The sequence below is a fragment of the Canis lupus genome, chromosome 23 (assembly GCF_011100685.1).
Source record: "Canis lupus familiaris isolate Mischka breed German Shepherd chromosome 23, alternate assembly UU_Cfam_GSD_1.0, whole genome shotgun sequence".
Classification (NCBI taxonomy): domain Eukaryota; kingdom Metazoa; phylum Chordata; class Mammalia; order Carnivora; family Canidae; genus Canis; species Canis lupus.
This window is the reverse complement of record NC_049244.1, coordinates 26,784,602-26,807,359: the sequence shown is the minus strand read 5'-3', so window position 1 is coordinate 26,807,359 and position 22,758 is coordinate 26,784,602. Positions and strand designations below refer to the sequence as shown.

The following is a 22,758-nucleotide window of genomic DNA, read 5'->3' as shown; positions in this document are numbered from 1 at the left end:
GGCACAGGAGTTCTGGGGCCCTTGAGATCTAATTCAAATTCCACCCCAGTCACTTCCTGGTACTGTGTCTTTTAGAAAAGTGACTTAACCTCTCTGAGTGTTGGTTACCCAACCGCAGAAAAGGAATGCATGTACCCATGTAGCTCACTGGGTTTCCATGAGAATAAAATGACATAAGAAGCCACACAAAGATGAATGTTAATTTGCAACAGCCCTAACAGAAACAACTGAAATGTCCATCAACACATGAATGGATAAACACACTATGGTATATCCACACAAGAGAATATACTACTCAGCCGTAAAGTAAGAATGAACTACCACACACAAAACAACACAAATGAATCTCAAAACAAGTAAGCCAAGTGAAAAAAGCCAGACCAAAAAGAGTATGTCCCACATGATTCCATTCATAGAAGATCCTAGAAAATAAAATCAGTGATGGAAAGCATATCACTGGTTGTCTGGGGACAGGGGGCTGGAAAAAAAGGAGTGATTACAAAGGAGCATGAAGAAACTTTGTGGGAGATGGAAATGTTTTGCATCTTGATGAGGTCATGGTTTCATGGGTTTGAACATTTTAAATACCTGCAGTGTAATGTGCTTAAATTATTTTATTTTAATTTTGATAAAGTTGGAAACGTTGGGAAGACCTAATGCACCATCACAGGACTTAGCACATAGTAGGCTCTCAACAAATGCTGGCTCATTCTGAAGCAATAAGGAATGATCTCGTTAGAACTTTTGGAAAAGAACTTGATGGGCTGCCAGGGAAACAGGTGAGCATATGTCACACTTACTTTGGTTGACTAGAACCCAGTTATTCAGGACATGCTATTCTCAGCTAAAAAGTGTGAACAAGAAAGATGCACAGAAAGATAAGCAAGGCTTGATCTCTGCCCTCAAGGAAACACAAATACATTTAATGCATGATGTAATAAAAGTGTCATAAGGATGGTACTGACAAACGGCAGGCATGCCGAAGAGAGTAAGCGTGGCAGGATGGATGTCAGGGAGAACAGTTTCAGGTGGTGGGACTCTGGCAAGCAGTGAGGGGTGGGGCAGACGCTGTGCCACAGGAGCAGAGCAGAAGTTGGGATGGGGGTGGGAGGCACAGCCCACTGTGCTCCAAGGCAGGAGTAGGGGACGGTCCACAAAGTGCAAAGCTGAGCAGGAAGGTCCTCAGCACTGGGTGGAACGTCCACTGCATTTTTCCAAGGGAACCAGCCAAAGGTTTCGGCATGATCAGCTTTGTGTTTTACACAAATAGGTCCTGTCTAGAGGGCAATTTGGCAATTTGTCAAGAGTCTTGACATTCATATCTTTCAACTCAGTAATTCCTGAGGAAATAATCAAAAATGCACGCAAAGATTTATGTACAGTGCTGCTTATCACAGCATTATTTATGATAGCCCAAAGCCCGAAATAACTTAAATGTCCAATAAAAGAAAATCGTTAAATAAATTATGGTATGCTAAGTGATTAAATCATATATAGCCTTTAAATCATATTTTGAGAACATGTGGGGTGACAGGGTACTGCCTCACTCTACAACGTTAAGCAGCAAAAAAGCAGGACACAAAAATATACATTAAGTATTCATTCAACAAATATTTATTGATTATCTACAATAGGTCAAGCACTATTCTAAGTATCAAGGGTACAGCAGAGGGTAAAACAGACACAATCCTGCACTCGTTAGAGGGATCCTACCTTCTAATGAAAGAAGGCAGACCGCAAATAAGCAACAAATAACAATAAGCAAGATATACAGCATGTTAGACAATAGAAGGCATCATGGAGAGCAATCAAGAGGACAAGGGATGGGGAGTTGCAGGGTAAGTAGACATATAAAATAAATGGTCAGGGAAGGTTTCACAGAAAACCAGAGAGCTGAGGGTCTGAGCCAAGGGTATATCTGGGAGGACTTCCAAGCAGAGGAAACAGATAGTGCAAAGGCTCTGAGAAAGCCTGGAGGGTTCAAGAAACAGCAAGACTGAAATGGCAAAACACGCAGGACAAACATCTAGAGGATAAGGATGGACAGTAGTTACTCAGGATGAGGGGAGCTATGCAGGGCTTTGAGCAGAAGAGTGACATGATCTCTAGGGGGACAAGGGTAGAAGCAGGGAGACCAGTTGGGATTTGTCCAGTGGTTTCCTAATTTTTTTTATGATGGAGATATGTTCATTTCATAATCAGGAAACAAAAGGTAATTTAATATAAGGAAGCATAGTGCAGCAAAGCAGTGTGGGTGCTCTGATCAGAGCACAAGGCAGGCAACAAATCAGACGGTGAGGGAAAGAACTCAGGTGTAAGTGATGGAGCAGTACTCAGAGTTCCTGAAGATCTCTGTGAGCAAAACTTACTCTTTTTTTTTTTTAAGATTTTATTTATTTATTCATAGAGACAGAGAGAGAGAGAGGCAGAGGCAGAGGGAGAAGCAGGCATCATACAGAGAGCCTGACGTGGGACTCGATCCAGGGTCTCCAGGATCACGCCCTGGGCTGCAGGCGGTGCTAAACCGCTGCGCCACCGGGGCTGCCCCCAAACTTACCCTTCTTAATAATAAAAAATACATAACCATGATGCAAAGTATATATATATGTATATACTTTCATATATATGTGTGTGATATATACTCATATATATATATGAAAGAGACACAATGAAGCCCCCATCTTCTCAGCTTACTAACAATCAATATTTAACATGTTGGCATATTTCCTTGTATTCTTTTTTCCTACACATGCTTTGGTTTTCTCCTTAACCATGGTCTATGATGCCTGGACCGTTGTAGGTACTCACACGTTCACGGAACAAATAATGGATGACCAAATGCTCCAAATAATTTTGTGTTCAGCTTTGCTCATGTTACATTAGCTACATTACAAGCATTTTCAGAAGTAGTTTTAATAGGGCTTGGGTGACACAATGGAAATCCTGGGCAAGGAGAAGGCATGGTCACAGATGACTAAGGTGACAAGTCTGTCTGAGAAGACAGTGGTGACATCATTCACCAAGGACAACAGCAGGAAGGCAATCTGATGAGGAGGATGCAGGGCTCCGTTTGGGGGACGTGCAGGGGTTCACAGAACGTCCCTGCAGAGACGCCCAGCTGGCCATGTCTCTCAGGGCTCAAGAAGCAGGGGGAGCCTTGGCGCAGATGGGAAGAGGAGTGGATGGACACCAGCTGCCCTACTACCTGCCCGCATCATGCAAAGAGCTTCTCAGACCCCTCCTCTTCTGGTCTCTGCAGTTGCCCCATGAGATGGGTTTTATGTGCTCCTTTGACAGAAGAGCACACAGCAGGCCTAGTGATTGGCCCAGCCACTCCAGACTCAAACCCCCAAATAGAGGGCTTTTCCCACGAATCCTCTTCTCTGTTAATAGAAGCTTAAAACATACCCAGCAGCTCAGGGAGAAAGTGGCAAGGTGCCTGATTAGCACTTATGTTTGCATGCAACTTCTAGGGACTGCGCCCTACACCGAAAGAATGATCTTTCCTCTTCTGAAAACATATTTTATGCTTTACATGTTTTCTTACTTATAATTATAGTTTGTTGAGGTATTTTTTTTTCATGTATATGAGTCTTCTCTCCCACTAGGTAAGAAGCTCCAGGAAACCAGGACACACTGCATGACTGAACTACAGCATCAGCCCAATGCTGTGCACACAGTCGGTGCTCAGCAAATACTCCAGGTGAAAACCTTATTGCTTGTCAGTCACTCCAGGGCCACTCGGACAGTGTTAGTGGTGTGACCTGGACACCCTCAGGCTCAGCTGAGGCAAAGCCAAGCCCAGATGGACAAGCACTCTTAAAAGACACCAGACAACAGACAGGTAAATTTGGGTGGGCAGGCACGTTAATAGGAGATAAGGCAAATTCTCCTTTTGCACGTAGCTCACTACGACAGAGTCTGCACACTAGCTGCCCCGCGGGCCAAAGGCAGCCCACCCGCCTGTGTGTACCAGTTGGTTTTAACACCTGGTTTTAACTGGTTACAATTTCAATTAGTTGCTATCTTTTAAAAAATGAAAAGTTCCAAATAAAAATCTAGATTTCTGTAGAGAGTACCTTTTCGAAGGCCCATCTTTTCCAGGTCCCCACAGCCGCCCACCCTGCCCACCTCCCCAGTATATCCTTGTCAGGCCCCACCAGCCCTGCTCTGGGGTGGGAGGGGACCTCAGGTACAGGCTGGGTCCCAGCTCACATGCCACCAGGAGTGTGGGCCACCTGCACTCACCAGCACTCAGGGTAGTGAACTCCAGGAAGCGGTATTCGTAGGACACATCTATCTTGGTTTCCACCTGAGGCCTCTTTAAAGTTGAATAGATATTTCCAGGCCGTTTGTCATCGCGTTTCTCTAACTTGTTCAAGCCGCAACCCATTTCAGCAGCTGCCAGCAGAAACCAAGAAAAGGAAAAGGAGAGTGATTTTTTTTTCTGAGATTTTGTTTTTAAACACCATAGTATAAAAGACCCCTGACGACTACATAAAGGATCTCAGCCTTTATGAAACCCAGAGTATAATTCAGTGTATGACCTGAACACTGGAGGAACTATGCTCAGTACCCAGGCTGGCTTCTCCTTCTGTGAGGACACCATTACCAGCCATCCCACACTCCTGTAATGACACCAAAAGCATACCTGTCTTCTATCTTTTTTTCCCCTGAGAAAAATAATACCTCGGAGCACCTCAGTTCCACTATCATCTGTACACATGATTTAAAAATGAGATCTTAAAAGCAATATGGTACATTATGGTGTCAGCCCGGCTGAGAGGAAAAAACAAAACAAGAGATGTGTCACTTTCACTGTGGTTGCTAAGAGAGGATAATAAGTTGTTGGTACAATTTCCAAACTCCAAAGTCCTTTCTGCCCTCAGCAGTAATTATTTAGACAGGAATTTATGTTCATAAAACATCTCTAAAAGTAGATGGTGGTATTTTTACAGGCCTCATCTAAACGTCCCCCCTTTAATTCTTTTTTAGACCAAACCACAGGAAATAATAGTATGCTTCCATGCTCTTAAAGTCATTTTAGACCAAAATGAAGACTGGTTGAATACTAATAGCAGGGCCAGAGAAATTGGAAGCAGAAATCCACGTGTATTAGAGTGAAGATCTGTGGCTACAGTTTGAAAGAAAAATGGGAGAAATGTTAAAATAATGTGCATATTAGGGTGGGCTCAGCTCCCAGCCTTTCGAGGAATTAAAAACAATCAAGGTTCTCTGTTTAGGCAGAATGACATTCATGAAATGACTTTTTATCTACTCCCCAGACTTCAGCAGAAGATATTTTCCTTTTGTGCACTGAACATGACCAATGTTCCCCCTTCTCTGGGGTACTAGAGCTGCCATCAGAACATATTTCACAAAAACATTAACTGGCCAAGAATATCACAAACAGAAACGTGGAGACCACTTCCTGTTAGAGATAAGAATTTCCTTTTGCTTAGTCCATTCACAAGGTACCCAGCTTCCTAAGGCAAATTGGCAAACTCCAGAAAAACAAAATGAACCTTGAAAAAGCAGTAAGTGTGTGTATGTGTGTGTGTGTGGGGGGGGGTGGAAAAGGGTGGTGTCGTGACACCAGGCTATACTTTTCAGTAATTAAAAAAAGTCTGGATGGATGGATGAGAACAGGAAGGCTTACTTATGCCTTAATAAGGGAACATTAGTGTCCAAAGGGCCAGGGCAGACATGATTTATGTGCAATCTGCATGAACTGATTACTTGTAAAATACTCTGTAGTTCTGCAGATATAATAGCTGATATTACGGAGACTGCATATTTAACTACTAAAAAGCAAGCCACCTGGCATCTGCTGAGGCTAAGCAGAAGACAAGCGGACAGGAAGGCTCCTGGGTACTGGGGAACAGGTGACCTGGCAAGATGAGCACTGTGGCCACCAGAGCAGAACTGGAAATAACCCAGAGGCTCACCAAGTAAGTCACTTACATACCTACGTCTCTAAGAAAGACTGAGCACTTGGGGCCTTCAAAAAAAGAAACTTCTTCCTTAAAAATCCTCCCATTCTTATTATCCTATTAGGTAAATTCTAGCATTAGAGATTCACTCTCCCTCAAGGATCTCCTTTGAAACCTCAAATATCTCTATGGGAAGGGCAACAAACTAAGCTTATGGCAGCCACTAACGCTTTAGTATGACTTAATTTCTTCTATAAACGACACGTTCCCCTTCTATAAACGACAATAGAGAAAAAAGAGGAGAGGATTACCAGGATAAGTAAAAAGACTCAGAAAAAGTTAAGGAGGTGGAAGGAGATAGGGGACAGTGTGCCAAGAAGCTTCAGAGAAATTCTCCCAATTTACAACTTTGAGTTTAAGATTTCAGTTAGCTTGTCCCAAACATGAAGTCTCTGCTCAAGTTCACCCCAAAGAGCACTGTGCTGGTCTCACAGGACATGACAAGGCTCTGTGCAAATCATTCAAGTGATCTGACACAGAAAAGATAAACAGTACCAGCCAGAAGCAAAACAGTACCAATCAGCAGCAAAAGTGTAGTATTGGTTAAATCCTCAAGGTCTCAAACTTAGGATTCATTTCTTTGGAATACGTGCAACCCCAGTTAAGCAACTGCTTCTACAGCATGGCTCTCTCTGGGAAGGCGGCATATGAAGCAGTTGTGAGCCAATAAACCCTTAGTGTGAATTTGTTCCTCTTACTCTTTTGTGCTGAGTGAGGGCCCTACCTTATTCACTCCCGGCACAAGTGTTCCTTTTAGTTCCTTCCTATGTTGTTCTACCATTCATCCTGCCCCGTCAAGATAGTAAAGGTTTTCATATCGTTGTAAAAACATCTATTACAGGCCCTACTATGCTCAAACAAGAAAGATCTAGCTTACAAAAGGGGGAAAAATAAGATATAACAGTGCTTCACATTACTGTTTACTATGGGAGGTTCCCATGCTCATACTAGAAAGCCCACAAGGAGCTCAGGTATGGGCCTTTGAGGGCGGTGAGAGGTGGGAGGCAGAGGGAAGAGTGGAGGGTTTGGCTTTGCCAGATGCAGGCATTTGGTGCCGCACACTCCCTCAGACATTCAGGGAGTCTTCTGTATCAGTGGAACCATGTCTCCCTCAGGAGTCAAGGTCTCTAGTAGGGCAGAAGGTAAATGGTAAGGACAGTGGTTTTGAAATATGGCCCCCAAATCTTTGACACCCCTGCCATTGAAAGGTGGGGTCTACATCACCTCCCCCGAATCTGGGATCCATGGTTCTCTGACCAATATAATATGGTGGAATGACACAGTGCCAGCCTCTGGACCTGGGCTTTAAGAAACTGGGAGCACCTACTTCTTGATTCTTGGGATGCCTGATTCTTGGATCCCAGCCACCATGCCATGAGGAAACCCAAGAAGCCCCAAAGGGAGGCCCATGTGGAGAGCAACCGACAGCCAGCACCAACTTGCCAGCCATCTTGCTGTTAAGCTATCTTGGAAATTGAGCCTCCCGCCTCAGTCAAGACATTGATACCATGAGAGGCAGACACAAGCTGTTTCCACCAAACTCTGCCAAAACTGCAGATCCCTGAGCACACTACACCATTGTTTCTGTTTTAAGCCTCTAAGTTTTGGGGTGATTCATCATGCAATATATAACTCATTCACCAAGTTTGTTCAAAATGACCATGGCCTGCTGCCTCCTCAGTAGTTGAAACTGCCTGCATCTAGCAGCCCTGTTTTAGTCATTCACCCTTTGAAGGGCATTTGGCTTTTCCAGTTGATTATGAATAAAGTGGCTATAAACAGTCACACAGAGGTTTTTATGAGGACATAAGTTTTCATTTCTCTAGGGTAACACCTAGGAGTGGGATTGCTGGGTTGTGTGGTAAGTACAGGGGTCCTGTTAACAAATGATGCTTCTCTTTCCACATTCAAGGTGACCAGGTGCTGACCCCAGGAGAGGCATGGCAGAAGGTGAGACCCTTGGAGAGTCTCACTCTGGAGCATCAGCTCATGAGAGCCGTGCTATTCATGGTTATTCCTCCTTTTGTTGTCTATTTTTGTAAGGGATGCATGATATAAATCACTCATGTGTGATGAAGTCTTCCCATGTTTTATCTATGGTCTATCTAACCCCCACAGCTCTGCCCTTCCATATTCCTACAGTCACCTCGCATTGACACCTAATGTAAATCAAGTTGCTCATTTTATGTGTGATCAGATGACTGGGTCAGCTTTGATTATCTGACAGTCACACAGGAGGTTTTTTTTCTTTCTTTTTTTTTTTTAATTTTATTTATTTATGATAGTCACACACACACACACACACAGAGGCAGAGACACAGGCAGAGGGAGAAGCAGGCTCCATGCACCAGGAGCCTGACGTGGGATTCGATCCGGGTCTCCAGGATCGCGCCCTGGGCCAAGGGCAGGCGCCAAACCGCTGCGCCACCCAGGGATCCCAGAGGTTTTTTTTTTCTTTTGTTTATACCTCTGTCTTCCCAGAATACATCCCTGCACCCATGTGTATGCATCTCTCTAGCATCAAGGGACCAAGAAAAATCTTCCAAGAGTTCTTCAAAGGTAAAGCAAAGAGAGGAGGTCTTTCCCCATTCCTGTGGTGAGACAGTGGGAAAAGAGCCAAAATAAACATACAGTTCTCCGGCAGAAATTGGCTAAAATAATTAGGAACTGGATGCTGATTAGGGAGGAAAATAAGGTAATCACCGGGAGGTTGAGACCCTAGATGCAAGGAGACGTCGTTAGAGATTGCAAAAGACCAGAAAGCAGAGAGCCTTCTGATGGACTGATGTTCTGGAAAATCAGTTCTTTCCAAATCAAATCTAGGGTGAGGTGTGTTTTTGAGACACGATGGACCAGCTTCATGCAGAAACTGTCGGCTCCACGAGGAAGGGAACTTTCCCAAATTCATGCATATGTGCATGCACTCATTCATCACACATTTATTAAGATCTACTTTAAATCAGGCCCTCCATTAGGAAAGATAAAAATGGGAAGACCAGGCCCTGCTCTCAGGGAGATCAGAGGTGAAAGTAGGAGAAAGACAGTGAACAGATGCATACGGTGCAGTGGGGTGGGCTGTTCTGGAAGTCTGAGCAGAGTGCAGGACACTCAAAGAAAATTCCTGTGATAGAAAACAGACAGCATATCGCTACAGAACCTGGTTCCAGAAGAAGCTGATCAGCAATGGGCCATGATGTCCTGTGTCATTTTCAATGTTGAAACCTTTGTATTTTTATTTTAAAGTATTTCTAATTTATTTCTGAAATGCTTCCCAAGATGCTCATAAGACACTGGAAAGCCACTTCAAAAAAATCACTCCTTAAAAGATTATTTTTCAGCTAGCATTTCTAAAACTTCAGTTTAAAGGTTCATTTTTACTATCAACTAGCCTACAGGCATTTAAATAATGGGGGCAATAAATGTAGTTATATTTTCAAATACAAATTAGTTTCATTAAGAGGGAGTCTTCATTTACCACACTTGCTGCTAATCTGTGGCAGACTGTAAAGCTAATTTTAACAATTGCCAACAGCTCATGACAAGCAACCAGAGATGGGGCAATTATATGCAATGATGCTGGATCAGCTGGCAAACTCATTTTTTATTTCTACACTCAAATCCCGTATTTGAAGCCTCAAGCGTGTTTATTACATCACTCAGTCACCCAGAGTAAGAACTGATGATCCAAATTAAGACATTTTTACATGATAGGAACATCTCTCTCAACCTAGAAATGTAAACGAAAATGTGAAAATTCAAATACTATCAAATCTTGATATCCTACACACATGCCCTAAGACACAAAACCAAGGATAAGTAAAATTGAGGGACTGGGCCAAAGAGGTGAAGGGGATTAAGAGGTACAAACTGCAGTTATAAAATAAAAAAGGCAAAGAGATGAAAAGTACAGTATACAATATAGTCAATAACACTGTAGTAACATTGCATGGTGACTACACTTATTGTGGGGAGCACTGAGTAATGTCCAGAATTGTCAAATTACTGTGTTGTACACCAGAAACTAATACAATGCTATACATCAACTACACTTCAATAAGAAAATTTTACCCATTCAAAGTGTTCCTGATTAGATGCCAAGTATAAGGAACAATCTACATGAAACAGTATTATTTGTATGGTGCTACTTTTTCTAAATCAGTGAATATATATATAATTTATATATTCCATAAACTTATATAAATGATAACATACGGTAACATGTTACATATATATCTTGTATCTGGCAAGACACAGGCCACAATGTTCCCAGAAACTTCCTCTAGGCCATGAGATTATGGGTGACACCCTATGGTTTTTTACATTTTTCAAGTTTTCTGTGCTATCACCTACATTATTTTCTTCATTAAAAACATAAGTATGACTGCCAGCCTCCAAGATGACCTTCAATAATCCTGGCAGCATTCATGAGGGGTCTCCACCCACAGTGAACAGGGCTGACCCGTGTGGCCAGGAGAGTGCTACAGAAATGATGAGTGTCATTTCCAAGGCTGGGTTACAGCTGCATCGTGCGTCCTACCTTGCTCCATCTTGGATCTCTCACTCTGGGGACAGCCAGCTGCCACAGTATGAGGACACTCTATAAACCCTGTGGAGAAGTCCCAGGACAGGGAACTGAGGCCTCCATCCAACAGCCAACACTGTTGATTAATTCAACACCCATGTGCAAGCAGATCTATCAGACCCAGAACGGCCTCCAGCCTAGTCATCTTGATGACAACCTTATGAGGCACCTAGGTCAGAACCACCCAGCTAAGCTGCTTCTGGATTTCTAACCCACAGAAACCCTGTGAGATGGTAAATGGTTTTGTTTTGTTTTTTTAAATATTTTATTTATTCATGAGATACACAGAGAGAGAGAGAGGCAGAGACACAGGCAGAGGGAGAAACAGGCTCCATGCAGGGAGCCTGATGTGGGACTCGATCCCAGGTCTCCAGGATCATGCCCTGGGCCGAAGGCAGGGGCTAAACCACTGAGCCACCCAGGGATCCTGATGGTAAATGTTTATTGTTGTTTCTGGCTGCCAAGATTGGGAGTAATTTGTTACATAGCAAAAGATAAGGAACACAAGGGGTATTTACATTACCAAAGGAAAACACTTGTTTACTATCCCCTCACTCCCATACCTCAGTTGATCCAGACCACCTTTCTGCCTTCCCACAATCCCTATCACAAACACCCTTAACTAAGCCCAGTTCCCTTTCAGAAGAACCTGCTGCTCAAAGTGTGGTCCTCAGACCAGCAGTGGTCCCAGACTTCCTGGGAGCCTATGAGAAATCCAGAATCCCAGGCCCTCCCAGGCCTACTGAACCAGAATCTATATGTTTGACAAGTGATTCATAAAGTTTGAGCAGCGGTCAAGTCTGAGAAACCCTGGGCCATGGCAGGGGTCCTCAATCTTGGTTGCATACTGGAATCATCTGGAGAGCTATTTAAAAGTCCTGATGCCAGGCATTTGGGGGTGGGGCCCGATCGTCAGTATTTTGAAAATCCAGGTTATTCTAACTGGCAGCCAGAAGTGAAAATCAACAATTTAGGAGCAAGTTTGATTTTCCCCTCTCCAGTCTCGGATCTTTCTTAAGATTCTTAGTCAGGGGGACACCTGGGTGGCTCAGCGGTTAAGCGTTTGCCTTTGGCTCAGGGCATGATCCTGGAGTCCCGGGATTGAGTCCCACATCAGGCTCCCTGCATGGGGCCTGCTTCTCCCTCTGCCTGTGTCTCTGCCTCTCTCGCTCTCTCTGTGTCTCTCATGAATAAATAAAAATATTTAAAAAAACAAAAAGACTCTTAGGGCTAAGAGCCCCAGTCTAGAACATGGCCTTGTGGACCTCTTGATCCCACACTCCCACCTCTTGAACCTTTTGGTACTCAAATACTCTCTTTCTACCTCTCTGTTATCCTCCCAAACACAGGTACACCCCTAAATTTCTATCCCCAGCCTCCTCCTGTCTCATTCTCTTAAAATCATTTTCAGTATGGGGCGCTGGTTGGACCAATCGGTTGAGTGTCCTACTCTTGATTTTGGGTCAGGTCATGATCTCAGGGTCAGGAGATTGAGCTTTGAGTCGGGCTCTATGGAGAATCTCTCCCTGCCCCTCTGCTCCCCAACCACCAACTCATGCTTGCGCTCTCTCTCTAAAATAAATAAATAAAATCTTTTTAAAAAAAATCATTTTCAGTACAAGCCACTTCGGACATATAGATGAGGAGAGAAAATGAGACATCTTGGCTCAGGGCGTGATCCCAGGGTCCTGGGATCAAGTTCCACGTTGGGCTTCCTGCGTGGAGCCTGCTTCTCCCTCTGCCTATGTCTCTGCCTCTCTCTGTGTGTCTCTCATGAACTGAAAAAAAAAAAAAAAAAAAAAAAAAAAAAACTTAAAAAAAAATACACAGCAGAGGTTTTGAGACTTTCCACTTCCTGGCACCTTCAGCGTCTCAGTACGTTTTCACGGCACCCCCAAGCTAAAAGCAGTATTTACAGTTCCACTTATTAAGTACTTAGGTCCAAACAACATAATTATTTATGTCCAAACAACTTATTGGCCTTTTGAAAAAAAAAAAAGTATGTAAAAATGGAAAGAATATACCTTTCTTTCATTTCTAAGCCACCAGAAGTACTTACTAATGGGATGTGTACATCTCTTGGGCACTGCACAACCCCTCAAACCTTGGAATCACACTGGACACCATCACCTTCATTGCCTGTTCCACTAGGTGGTTTCTTAGCAACCACCCAAAAGCCAGCTTCACAGAGATAAGATATCATCAAAAGGAATGTTGTGCTGTCTAATGTTTGTACTGCAAACTACCCCAAGATGGTAGGTAGTGTGTTACCTAACATGTTAAATACCACTGCGTTCCCCTCAGAAATGTAAAACAACAACAACAACAACAAAAAGCCCTTTTGTCCTGTCCTTGTGATTTTGCTATGGTGCCTTGGGGTGCCTCAGTATGGAATTTGGGAACCTCCGATATGTGGTATTGTTGAGTATACTCAAAAAACTCACATAAATGCTATCATCTTCCATGTAGCCTTCATATGCCCTCTCATGGGCCCTGCTTTGGCTATTCTTGCTAAAACTTCCAGTCTCCCTCGCAGCCTGGTGAACTCCAGGTGAACATGCCCAAGGACCCATTTCAACATCTTAATCTAGACCTTCCCGACATTCCTGATGAACATACTCCAAAATGAACTCAACGCCTTGCCCATCAAGGCCTGTTCTTCCTCCTGTGTTCTTGCTTCTGTGGGTAGTACCACTGTCTTCGTAACATCCAGGCTCAAAACACCAGGCATCAGCCTGTTCCGACCACTGTCGTCACAGCTACCACTGGCATGGTACTGAGTTCTGGTGGAGGCCTTAATGCCACTGCTTCATTCTCCTTGCCAACCAGCTCTCTGAGAACCATCAAAGGCCTTCCTTACATCTGGTTTCCTTTGGTCTCTCACCCATTAATTCCTATCACAGGCTAATGCCAGATTAACCGTTCTGTGCCATGCAAGTGGCTCAAAGAGCCTAAGAAACATATACTGTCCAGCCTCAACCTCACCCCCAACTGCCTTCCTCCCAGGTCTCTGGCTATTCCTCTTCTTATACCCTGGAGTCAGGCTGTATGAAGTCAGGGCTACCTTTTGCACATTGAGTGCTCTCCAGACATCATTCCTTTATCTCCACACAATCCCCACCTGACACTCCTTTCTCTTCCATCTTGACCCTCTGTATTAGGGCTGTCCAGAGAGACAAAACCAATAGGATATACAGAGAGAAGGCAAGGCAGATTTAATTTTAAAAATTGACTCATGTGACTGTGGGAGCTGGCAAGTCAGAAATCTGCAGGGCAGGACAGTAGGCCAGCAGGTCAGAGACCTACAGAAGAGTTGGTATTACAGTCTTGAGTCCTAAAGCAGTCTGGAAGCAAGATTCCTTCTTCCTTGGGAGACCTCAGGCTTTTCTCGTAGGTCCTTCAACTGATTGGGTGAGGCCCACCCATGAATAATCTGCTTTACTCAAAGTCTACTGATTTAAATGTTAATCACGTTAAAAAAGAAAAATAACCCACAGCAACACCTAGACGTGTCTGACCAAAAACTGGGTACCATAGCCTAGTCAAATTGACACATAAAATTACCCATCATACCCTCCTTTATTAAGCACTTACTGTATGCAAATCACTGTTCTAAATGCTGAGGATACCAAAGTGATACAAAATACAAAAAAATAAATAAGTAAATAAAAATGAACAACCTTGCCTTCATGAAGGACCTTACCTTCTGGAGCAAAGAAACAGAATATACAAATAAAACTAATACAGGAAATTCAATTTTAAAGTATGTCAAATAAAGAATAATAAGGCAGGGAGGAGGGAGAGCCAGCACAGTGGCAGAATATACAATAGTTAAAAACAGGATGATCAGTCCTCACCCAGAAGGTGATGTTAAGCACAGTCCTACACAGGCCATGGGATGAGTGGGGGATGGTGGACTGGGCAACGTGGTAGCAAGTGCAAGGTTCTAGGACCTACTTGGGGAATGGGGGTGGCTATGGGGGGCACATGAAATCAGAGAGGCATGGGGAGACAGGTTGTGCAGGCTGTGTAGACAGTGGTAAGGACTCAGCTTTACCCTGAGATGGGAGCCCCTTGAGGGTTTCAAGCCAAGAGTAGACATGATCGCTCTGGCCATGACTACCATGGAAATGTGGAGACTAGTTGATGATGGGGTAGGAGCAATGATCAAGTTCTGGATCTATTTTGAAGTAGAAAATGAGATTTATTGGTGGTTTGGAAATAGAGCATGAGAAAAAGAGGGCATCCAAGACACCTCTAGGGTTTGTGACCTGAGCAACTGGAAGGCTGGAGTGGCCCCCTTCGGAGCCAGGGATGGCAACAGGAGGAAAACAGGAGCTTATTTTAGATGTGGTAACTCCATCAAGTGGCGGTGTGGGGTAGGCAGCTGCAGGGACAGTCCTGAGCTCAAGGGAGAGCTCTGGAGCTTTCACTAATGCCTCATACGCCCATGTGACAAGCCAACTTCCCAAAGGTCAGTTATGTCTTCTTCCTCCCCAGCAGCAGCTATCCCAATGTCCTGCCACAGATGCACAATAAATACTAAACCAACATCTTTGAGGACAGGGCAGACACTTACTACCTGGTAAAAGATGGAGATTTGAGAATATTTGGAATATTTGCCTGTCTCTCTCAAGTTCATCTTCTTGAACAGCATAGCACAGGGGTTGGGTGCACAGGTTCTGCAGCCACACTGTCAAGGTTCAAATCCCAGTGTGTCTAATTCCTAACTGTGTGACCTCGAGGAAGCATCTCAATCTCAGGTTCCCAATTATAATATGGGGATATCCTCAGAATCCACTGGCAGAGTGAGGATTAAATAAGTTAATACAGGACAGGGCTTAGAAGAGCTCAGGCACATAGAAAAAGTAGTATAAACATTAACCATTATTAGAAATACTACTGGTATCACTTGTTATCCATTGTAAAGATTCCTTTTGACCTTCCTATGGCCATAATTACACCATACTGCACAGGGTGCTTATACGGTGTTCTGAGACTGAAAAAGTTACAAAAGCCCTAACTTACAGAAGTATTTAAATGAACAATCTGATTCCTTGTACTTTATATTTCCAAAATTTGGTAATACATGATTCAGACACATTCCATTAACCAGAGTCTGTGATTAACCAACTCTCTTATCCAACTTTATGTATGAGGCCTATTACAATAATTTCTTCAAACTTAGGAATCTGGGAGCTATTCCATAAAACCTGAAGGATTCCTCAGGAAGTATTTCCTTGGGGTAAAATAACAAAGTAGGAAATTTCAAAACACACACATGTGTGCCCATACACACGATGGAAGCTGATAAACCTCTGTAAGAAATAAATGCTAAAAAAAAAAAAAAGAAAAGAAAAAGAAAAAAAAAGAAATAAATGCTGACAATCAAGGGGGTCTGCCTTGAGAACAACAAAATGGGACACTGGAGTTATTAAAGCCAAAGAAAGTTGTCACTGAAGTGCAGCTGGCTTCCTGGTTGAAAAAGTGTAGAAATATCCAATGACAGTTTATAAAGTAACTTAAGAATTGGTCTGGGTGCCTGGGTGGTTGAGTCAGTTAAGTGTCTGCCTTCAGCTCAGGTCATGATCTTATTAGGGTCCTGGGATCAAGCCCCGCTTTGGGCTCCCTGCTCAGTGCTGAGCAGGGAGCCTTCTTCTCCCTCTGCCTCTGCCCCCTCCCCTGCTTATGTTCTCTCTCTCTCTCTCTCTCTCTCTCTCTCTCAAATAAATAAATAAAATCTTTAAAAGAAAAAAAAAAGAGTTGGTCAGTATCAGATGAGCTGGGCAAAACACAGCTGATGTGGGCCTTCTACTGGCTGGTGTTGATGCCTCATGACACGTGAGGACTAGAACCCTCTGTCCTTTGAACCACAGAAGAGGGGTAAGCCAGGGCACCATAGTCCCCGCCCCTTGTCCTGTGCAACCAGGACACAGAAGCTCCCAGGCCCCCTCCAGCACGCCCAACACCAACCATAAGGGCAGTTGGACCCAGGAGAACTCCAGAGCGAAGCCCTTCATACCCCCAAAGAGTGTCTCCTCCATCTCAGTCTTGGCAGGTAGCCATCAGGCGTAGAATGTGACCTGATTTCCCAGCTCTTTGGTTCTGGCCCCGCTGAGAGCCGATTCTTCTTCCTGAATTCAGCCCAGGTGGGGAGTAAGTCACACAAATGCATATTTAAAAGCTGAACGGAATTCTTATTTGGAGAGCAAGGAATTAACAGGGCTCAAGCAGTGGCCATCACTTGCCTGCTGTACCGATCTTTTCACAGAAAGCATCCTGGTTAAATATGCAATGATTATAACGAAAGCCCCTTTGGGGGCCCAGGAGCAAAGGGAAACTCAAATTTATGTCAAAAACTGAATGTGAATTGGAGAAAAGATTACACACACATGCAAAACCTTTAAAAGGTAAACATAAAAGAAATGTCTGGCTAAATTTATCTCTTTGTCAGTGAAAAATAGCCTAAGCCTTTGCCAAGTGTGTTGCCAACTCTTCAGTTGAAGGAAAAGACAGAGATGCTGACTGTAGAGCGGCACTGTCAAGCAGGACCCTCAGCCCTGGTGAAAATACTCTGCCTCTGCACTGTCCAAGACCCATGCCGGGAACCACATGTGGCTCTAGGGCACTTGACAATGTGGCTAGTGGGACCAAGGAGCTGAATTTTTTATTTTATTTCATTTTAATTCATTTTACACTAAAATGCACATAGCCACACACAGCTGGTGGCCAAGGTATGGGGTAGCCCAGCTATAGACACTCCAACTCAACAGCTGATAGCGTTTTTTCTCCCTCCAATAAAACTAAAATCACAGTCAACCAACAATATCCACAACTGCCACCAAAACACTTAGTACCTCTCTACAGGCTCCGGCTGCCACAAACTCTGAAAACTTCAGAGCAAAAGAACAGAAGATGAAAGGAAGTGATCCCAGTGTGTCATTTCTGGCCACGGTGCTGTACCACCCGCCCCCCCGGTTGATGTGTCTATTATCCCACAGCTTCACAACTTTGGCAATCTGTGCTTGCAGACGTAACCTCATTTGCAAAACCAGAACATCACAGTCTCTTCTCTATGCCTAGGAAACGTGAAAAAGTGAACTTGGGGCAAGTTACTTAACCTCCCTAAGCTTCGGTTTCCTCAAGGCTAAAGTGCAGATAAGAATAGTCCTCGCTTCTCATGAAGATTAAATTCAAAGAATGCATGTAAAGTGCGTAACAGTGCCTGGCAAAGAGTAAAGTGCTCAGCAAGTGGTAGCTATAATGATCAGTTTGTTAAGAACAATAGTAAAATCTGAAATTAAAAAAAAAACCAGTGCCACTAAAGTAGAAGTTTACAGTCGGCAAGTTTTCCTAGGCTGAAACACTTTGAACCTGTTTACCAGGCTATGGTAAAGTATCCTCTAGTGAAATACATCTTGGGGACATCTCAGCATTCACTGTCAACACACAGATGGGCAATCACCCACCCAGTCACGTACCACGAGTCCCCAGAATGGCTCAGCCGGTATTTACCATGCCCCTTACTCTGTGGCAGGCACTGTTCTAGGCCGTCAGATCAGAACAGTTCCCAAACACAGGCAACATCTCGAGATTCTGTGCCACCTCTCATCTGACCCCTCAACCTTGGCCAGATGAGAATATTTCATTCTGGGGTCCCACGCAGTCGGAGGGGGGCTCTGTTTCTGTTTCCTGCATCAGCCAAGGCCAGGTTTGGCTGCTGGTCCACAGAACGGGACTGAAGGGTAAGAGAACCTGAGGGGAACCAGCCCATTTTCTCAGCCAGGACAATGAGAGGGTGTCGACAGGTCATGTTTCTCACTGACAGGCCAAATCACTTTAACAGGAAAGCTGTTTTCTGAGCCTTCAAAAAGCCAAATCTGATCTGCCTCACAAAGCAAACATAACCGCTTTCAGCAGCCAGCTGCGCAAGCCAGTGAAATCCAATGGGAATCTCCTCCACCAAGTTCACATCAACCAGACCAATACGTCAGAAATCCCCCCAGGAGTGGCTAAGCAGAAGTGTAGTGGAATTCTGTGGGTTTGGGGGGTTATTTTTTTATATATATATATAGAAAGCACTCAATCAATCTCCTTTCACAACCAAGGGTACATTTCCCTGTGGAATTCCCTTCTCTGAAGATCTCTACAAATAAAATATTTGTCTGATAATCTGCAATAATTTAAGTGTAAACTCACTCACTGGCAGAGTCAGAGATTTCTCACAACTCCTCCAGCTATAAAACAACATGCTTCGGACTGTCTCGGGGGTCCAATTTCTGCACCCCTCCACTGGAACACTGGTCAAACCATGCTCTTGACTTTGAGATAGGAAAATAGGGTTGTCATATCTGGAATCTCATACTTGTGTTCTTTGCTGGTAGGACTGTAAAAATGGTACAGCCATGTTGGAAAAGGATCCAGCAGCTCTTCTAAGGTCATAGACACCTCTTCTTCAACCTACTGATTCTACTTCTAGGCATTTACCCAAGAGAAATGAGAACATATGTCCCCGAAAGATTTATACACAAATATTCATAGCAGCTTCGTTCCCTCTACCCCCGAAAACTAGGAATAACTTGTGTGTCCATCCGTAAGGGGGAATGTATTAACAAACTGTGGTATGGACATATCCTGGAATATATAACTCAGCAATAAAAAAAAAAAAAAACCACCACCAAAATACTGATATACACAACATGGATGAAACTCAAAAATAGGCTGAGTGGAAGAAGCTTTACACAATACTGTAAAATTCCACTTACAGGAATTCAAGAATAGACTAAACTAACAGAAACAATCAGCAGTGGTTACCACTGAAATGGGGGCAGGGACTGACCGGGAATGGGGATGAGGAACTTTCTGAGGTGATGGTAATACTCTCTATCTTGCTAGCAGCTAAGTTACACAGGTGTACACAGCTATCAAAACATTATGCAAATATCACTCTCAAGATTTGTGCATTTCACTCTAAGTACATATATTCTACCTTAAGCAAATCATGAACATATATTGAACTCTGAATAATAAAATGTGTGCTGAAACATCTAGGAGTGACCTGTGCCAATGTCTGTAATTTCCTTTAAAGTGCATAAAACAGTAAGTTGGGACTTATTGATGGATGGGACTTAAATGAGACTTAAGATGGATAGAGGCATGAGTAAGTTGACAGATGTGTAATAAAGCCAGTACCGCTAAACTACACTCTAGATACGGGTATTGGGGTGGTTACCATTCTTGCAACTTTTATATATTTTTTAAAATGAGATAGGTGGTGAAAGAGTCATAATGCCCTCTCCTTAGCCCGCAATTTAGAAATTTGGCGAGACACCCATGCCCACCAAGCCGTAGGCCCATATAGTTTCAATTCTGCTGAAAAGTGAAGATTGGAAGAACACAAGTAGCTTTACAGGAACTCCCATCACTCATGCCAAAGATTTTCTGCCTGTTTCCCTACAGACAAAGCAATTATTTGAATGGAAGCCAAAAATTCCTGCTCAAGAGGGAGAAAAAGAACTCATTCCCAATTTGTTCCCTTTCAATTCCTGTACCAAACTATTAGCTAACTGCACAACACTCCACTTCCATTTGCCCCCACGTGCATCAAGCCAAAAGACTAACAAAGAAAAACCACCCCAGCGACTTGATAAAACAGAGGATGAGGTCCAAGCTCTCAGGACCAGAATCCCAGCTGAAGGCAAAAGAGGATGCAGAGTCACTTCTGAGGTTAAAGTGATTTCACTGAGGTTAGCACACACGCATGCACCAAAGAGCCCCAAACAGCTTGTTGCTTAACCCCTCTGTGGGGTCTGGTGACATCTGGGGTCACTTGAACTTCGTAGGGAATTCAGCTGTTCAGAGGTACAAATTAGGAATCCCGGCAGCCAGGGACACGTGGGGGTGCATAGCGTGCCCTACCCACAGGCCCAGAGGTCGCTCGCATTACCCCGCCTTCCTTCCTGGCAGGGCCTCACTTATCCTGAGATGACACACGATGGCAGGGGCTGAAGACGCCCGGCCTGACTGTGCACCCAGCATCTGAAAACAGCTGTACCAATTACAAGAAGGAACTCTTGCTGGAAACCCAGGGCATTTGTCCCAGACTTAAAAAACATAAATATGCTTTTTGTTTGTGTAAGCCCCCCCCCCCCCAACAACTCGCTGCCAGCACCCAGGGTCCCTGGGGATCACCCACAACCACACAGGGCAGCTAAGCATGAGCACGGGGAGGCAGCAGGGCGCGCGCCTGGTGGCACTTTTGGCTTCCAAGAGGTTCTCGCTGCCAAGACGGCGATATCCTAGGTCAAGGGCACGGCCCTGGTCCGGGGAGGGCAGGAGCGCCGCACGCCGACAATCGGGTTTTCTGGCAGGGACGCCGCCGCCGCCCCGCCGCGGCCCAGACCCACCCCGGCGTCCCCGGAGCCCGCGAAAGTGGGTTAGGACGAGGAGAGGAAGCCGCTTAGGGCCGGGGACTCCCGCGCCGCGAGTCTCGGCGCCTCCGGGGGCTGCGGCGCGTCTGCTCGCACGTACCCGGCACCCCCGCGCCGCACCCACCTGGGGGGGGAGCGCGCAGAAGGGCAGCCGGAGCCGCCTCGCCCCCGCCCCCGCCCCCAGCCTCGCGCCCCCCGGGACCCGCACCCCGCGTCAGCTCCTGCCCGATCCTGGCCAAGGCCCCCTGCGGCAGCGCCCCAGACCCACCTGTGGCCTCGAAGCTTCCCCCTGCTTCCCCCCCCCCGGCGCCCCCGAGCCCGCAGAGCCCACGACCCCTAACAAACTGCTCTAGGTGCGTCCCCCACAGCGTGCCAGTGTGAGGATTTTTCTTTCTTTTTTTTTTTTCTCCAAAAAAAGTTGGCCAAGCCCGCCGCGTGCGGTGAACGGGCGCCGACCGCATCCACGCCGGCCGGGGCGGTGGCGGCGGGGCCGTGCGGGGGGCGCCCCGGGGCGCGCGGGGTCCGGCGCGGCGCGGTCCGCGGGGCCGTGCGGGGCCGTGCGGGGCCGTGCGGGGCCTGTGCCCGCCTCCCCCGGTCCCGCCGCGCGCCCACCTACCGTAGGGAGCCGGCGGAGGGAGAGGCGCCGGCGCGGGCTCCCCGACACAGCGCGTTCCGTCCCGGGAGGAAAGTTTGTGCCATCCAGAGCCCGCGGCGCGGGGAAGGCGTGGGCGGGGGCGGGGGCGCCGGCGGGGCGGGCGCGGGGCGGGCGCGCTCGGTGTCCGTCCCTCCCGCGATCCGTGCGTCCGTCCCTCCGCGGAGCCCGCGGCCGCCGCGCTCCCGCTCGCTGCGCCCTGAGCCCGGCGCGCTCCGGCTCCGGCTCCGGCTCCGGCTCCAGCCCCGACGCGCCCCCGCCGCCGCCGCGCGTCCGCCCGCTACACTTCCTCTTCCTCTGAACTCATGTGCAAAATATGCCGCGCGGCATCTTCGGGGGAGCCGCGGGCCCCGCGCCCCCTCGACGCCCCGCGCCGCCCCCTGCGCGCGGCGGGCCACCTGCGCGCCGCACACGCCGCGCCCCGCGGGCGACCCCGCTGCCCCTGCGCTGCCCCTGCGCTGCCCCTCCGCGCCGTGCCGGGGCCCAGCGACCCGCCCTCGCGACCCCTCCTAACCAAGGCTGTGCGCCGCGGGGGTGCACGCAGGGCACCGGCTGCCCCCAGACCTGAGCTGCGTGCCCGGGGGTGACTGCCAGCCACCAAGGTGCCGCTGGCTGAGGGTCTGCGAGGATCACTGCGCGCACCTGTCCTCCCCCCACTCCACAGGCGGCCTTTACTACCCGCCCCTCCCCCCGCCAGGCTAAGTTACCCGAGTTCGTGATTAACGAGGGGGATGATGCCACCGGCTCCTTGCCACACCCTATTCCACCCACTTCAGGTGTCCAGAAGGTAGGAGAAGATCTGGCGAGCCATCTTGGCCTGCAACTCGAGGTCGCCCAAAGGAGACAACTACATAAAGAAAGCACCGGGGCAGGGCTGACTTAATAAAGTGAGAATCTGAGGCAGAGAGCCCATTAAAAAGTTTTGTTTTTTTCTTGGAACTTTGTAAACAAAGCAAAAGTACAACGTAGGAGGTTAAAAGCAGGACTCCTAGAGCCCGTTAGGGTTGGCCTAGCCTCCCTACTTACTCCCTGTGTGATTTGGGTAAGTGCCTTAACTGCTCTGGGCCTGTTTCCTCATTTGTTAAATAGCACTTCCTCGTG

The 22,758-nt window shown here is 46.3% G+C and overlaps 1 protein-coding gene across 2 annotated transcripts in view; it reads right to left on the bottom strand.

Annotated features, from left to right (window-relative positions):
* The window catches only part of RFTN1 (raftlin, lipid raft linker 1), a 200,672-nt gene extending 178,183 nt beyond the window's left edge, over positions 1-22,489 (bottom strand). The window contains exons 1-2 of one of the 2 annotated variants that reach the window (XM_038570760.1): positions 22,365-22,489; positions 4,249-4,401 (exon numbers count right to left, since the gene is read on the bottom strand). In XM_038570760.1, coding sequence (XP_038426688.1) covers positions 4,249-4,393 — 145 coding nt within the window. In that variant the 5' untranslated portion in view covers positions 4,394-4,401; positions 22,365-22,489. Of the gene's footprint in view, positions 1-4,248; positions 4,402-21,621; positions 21,755-22,364 lie in introns of those variants that run through there. The other variant, XM_038570759.1, reaches the window with a different exon arrangement.
* Positions 22,490-22,758: the final 269 nt, after the last annotated feature.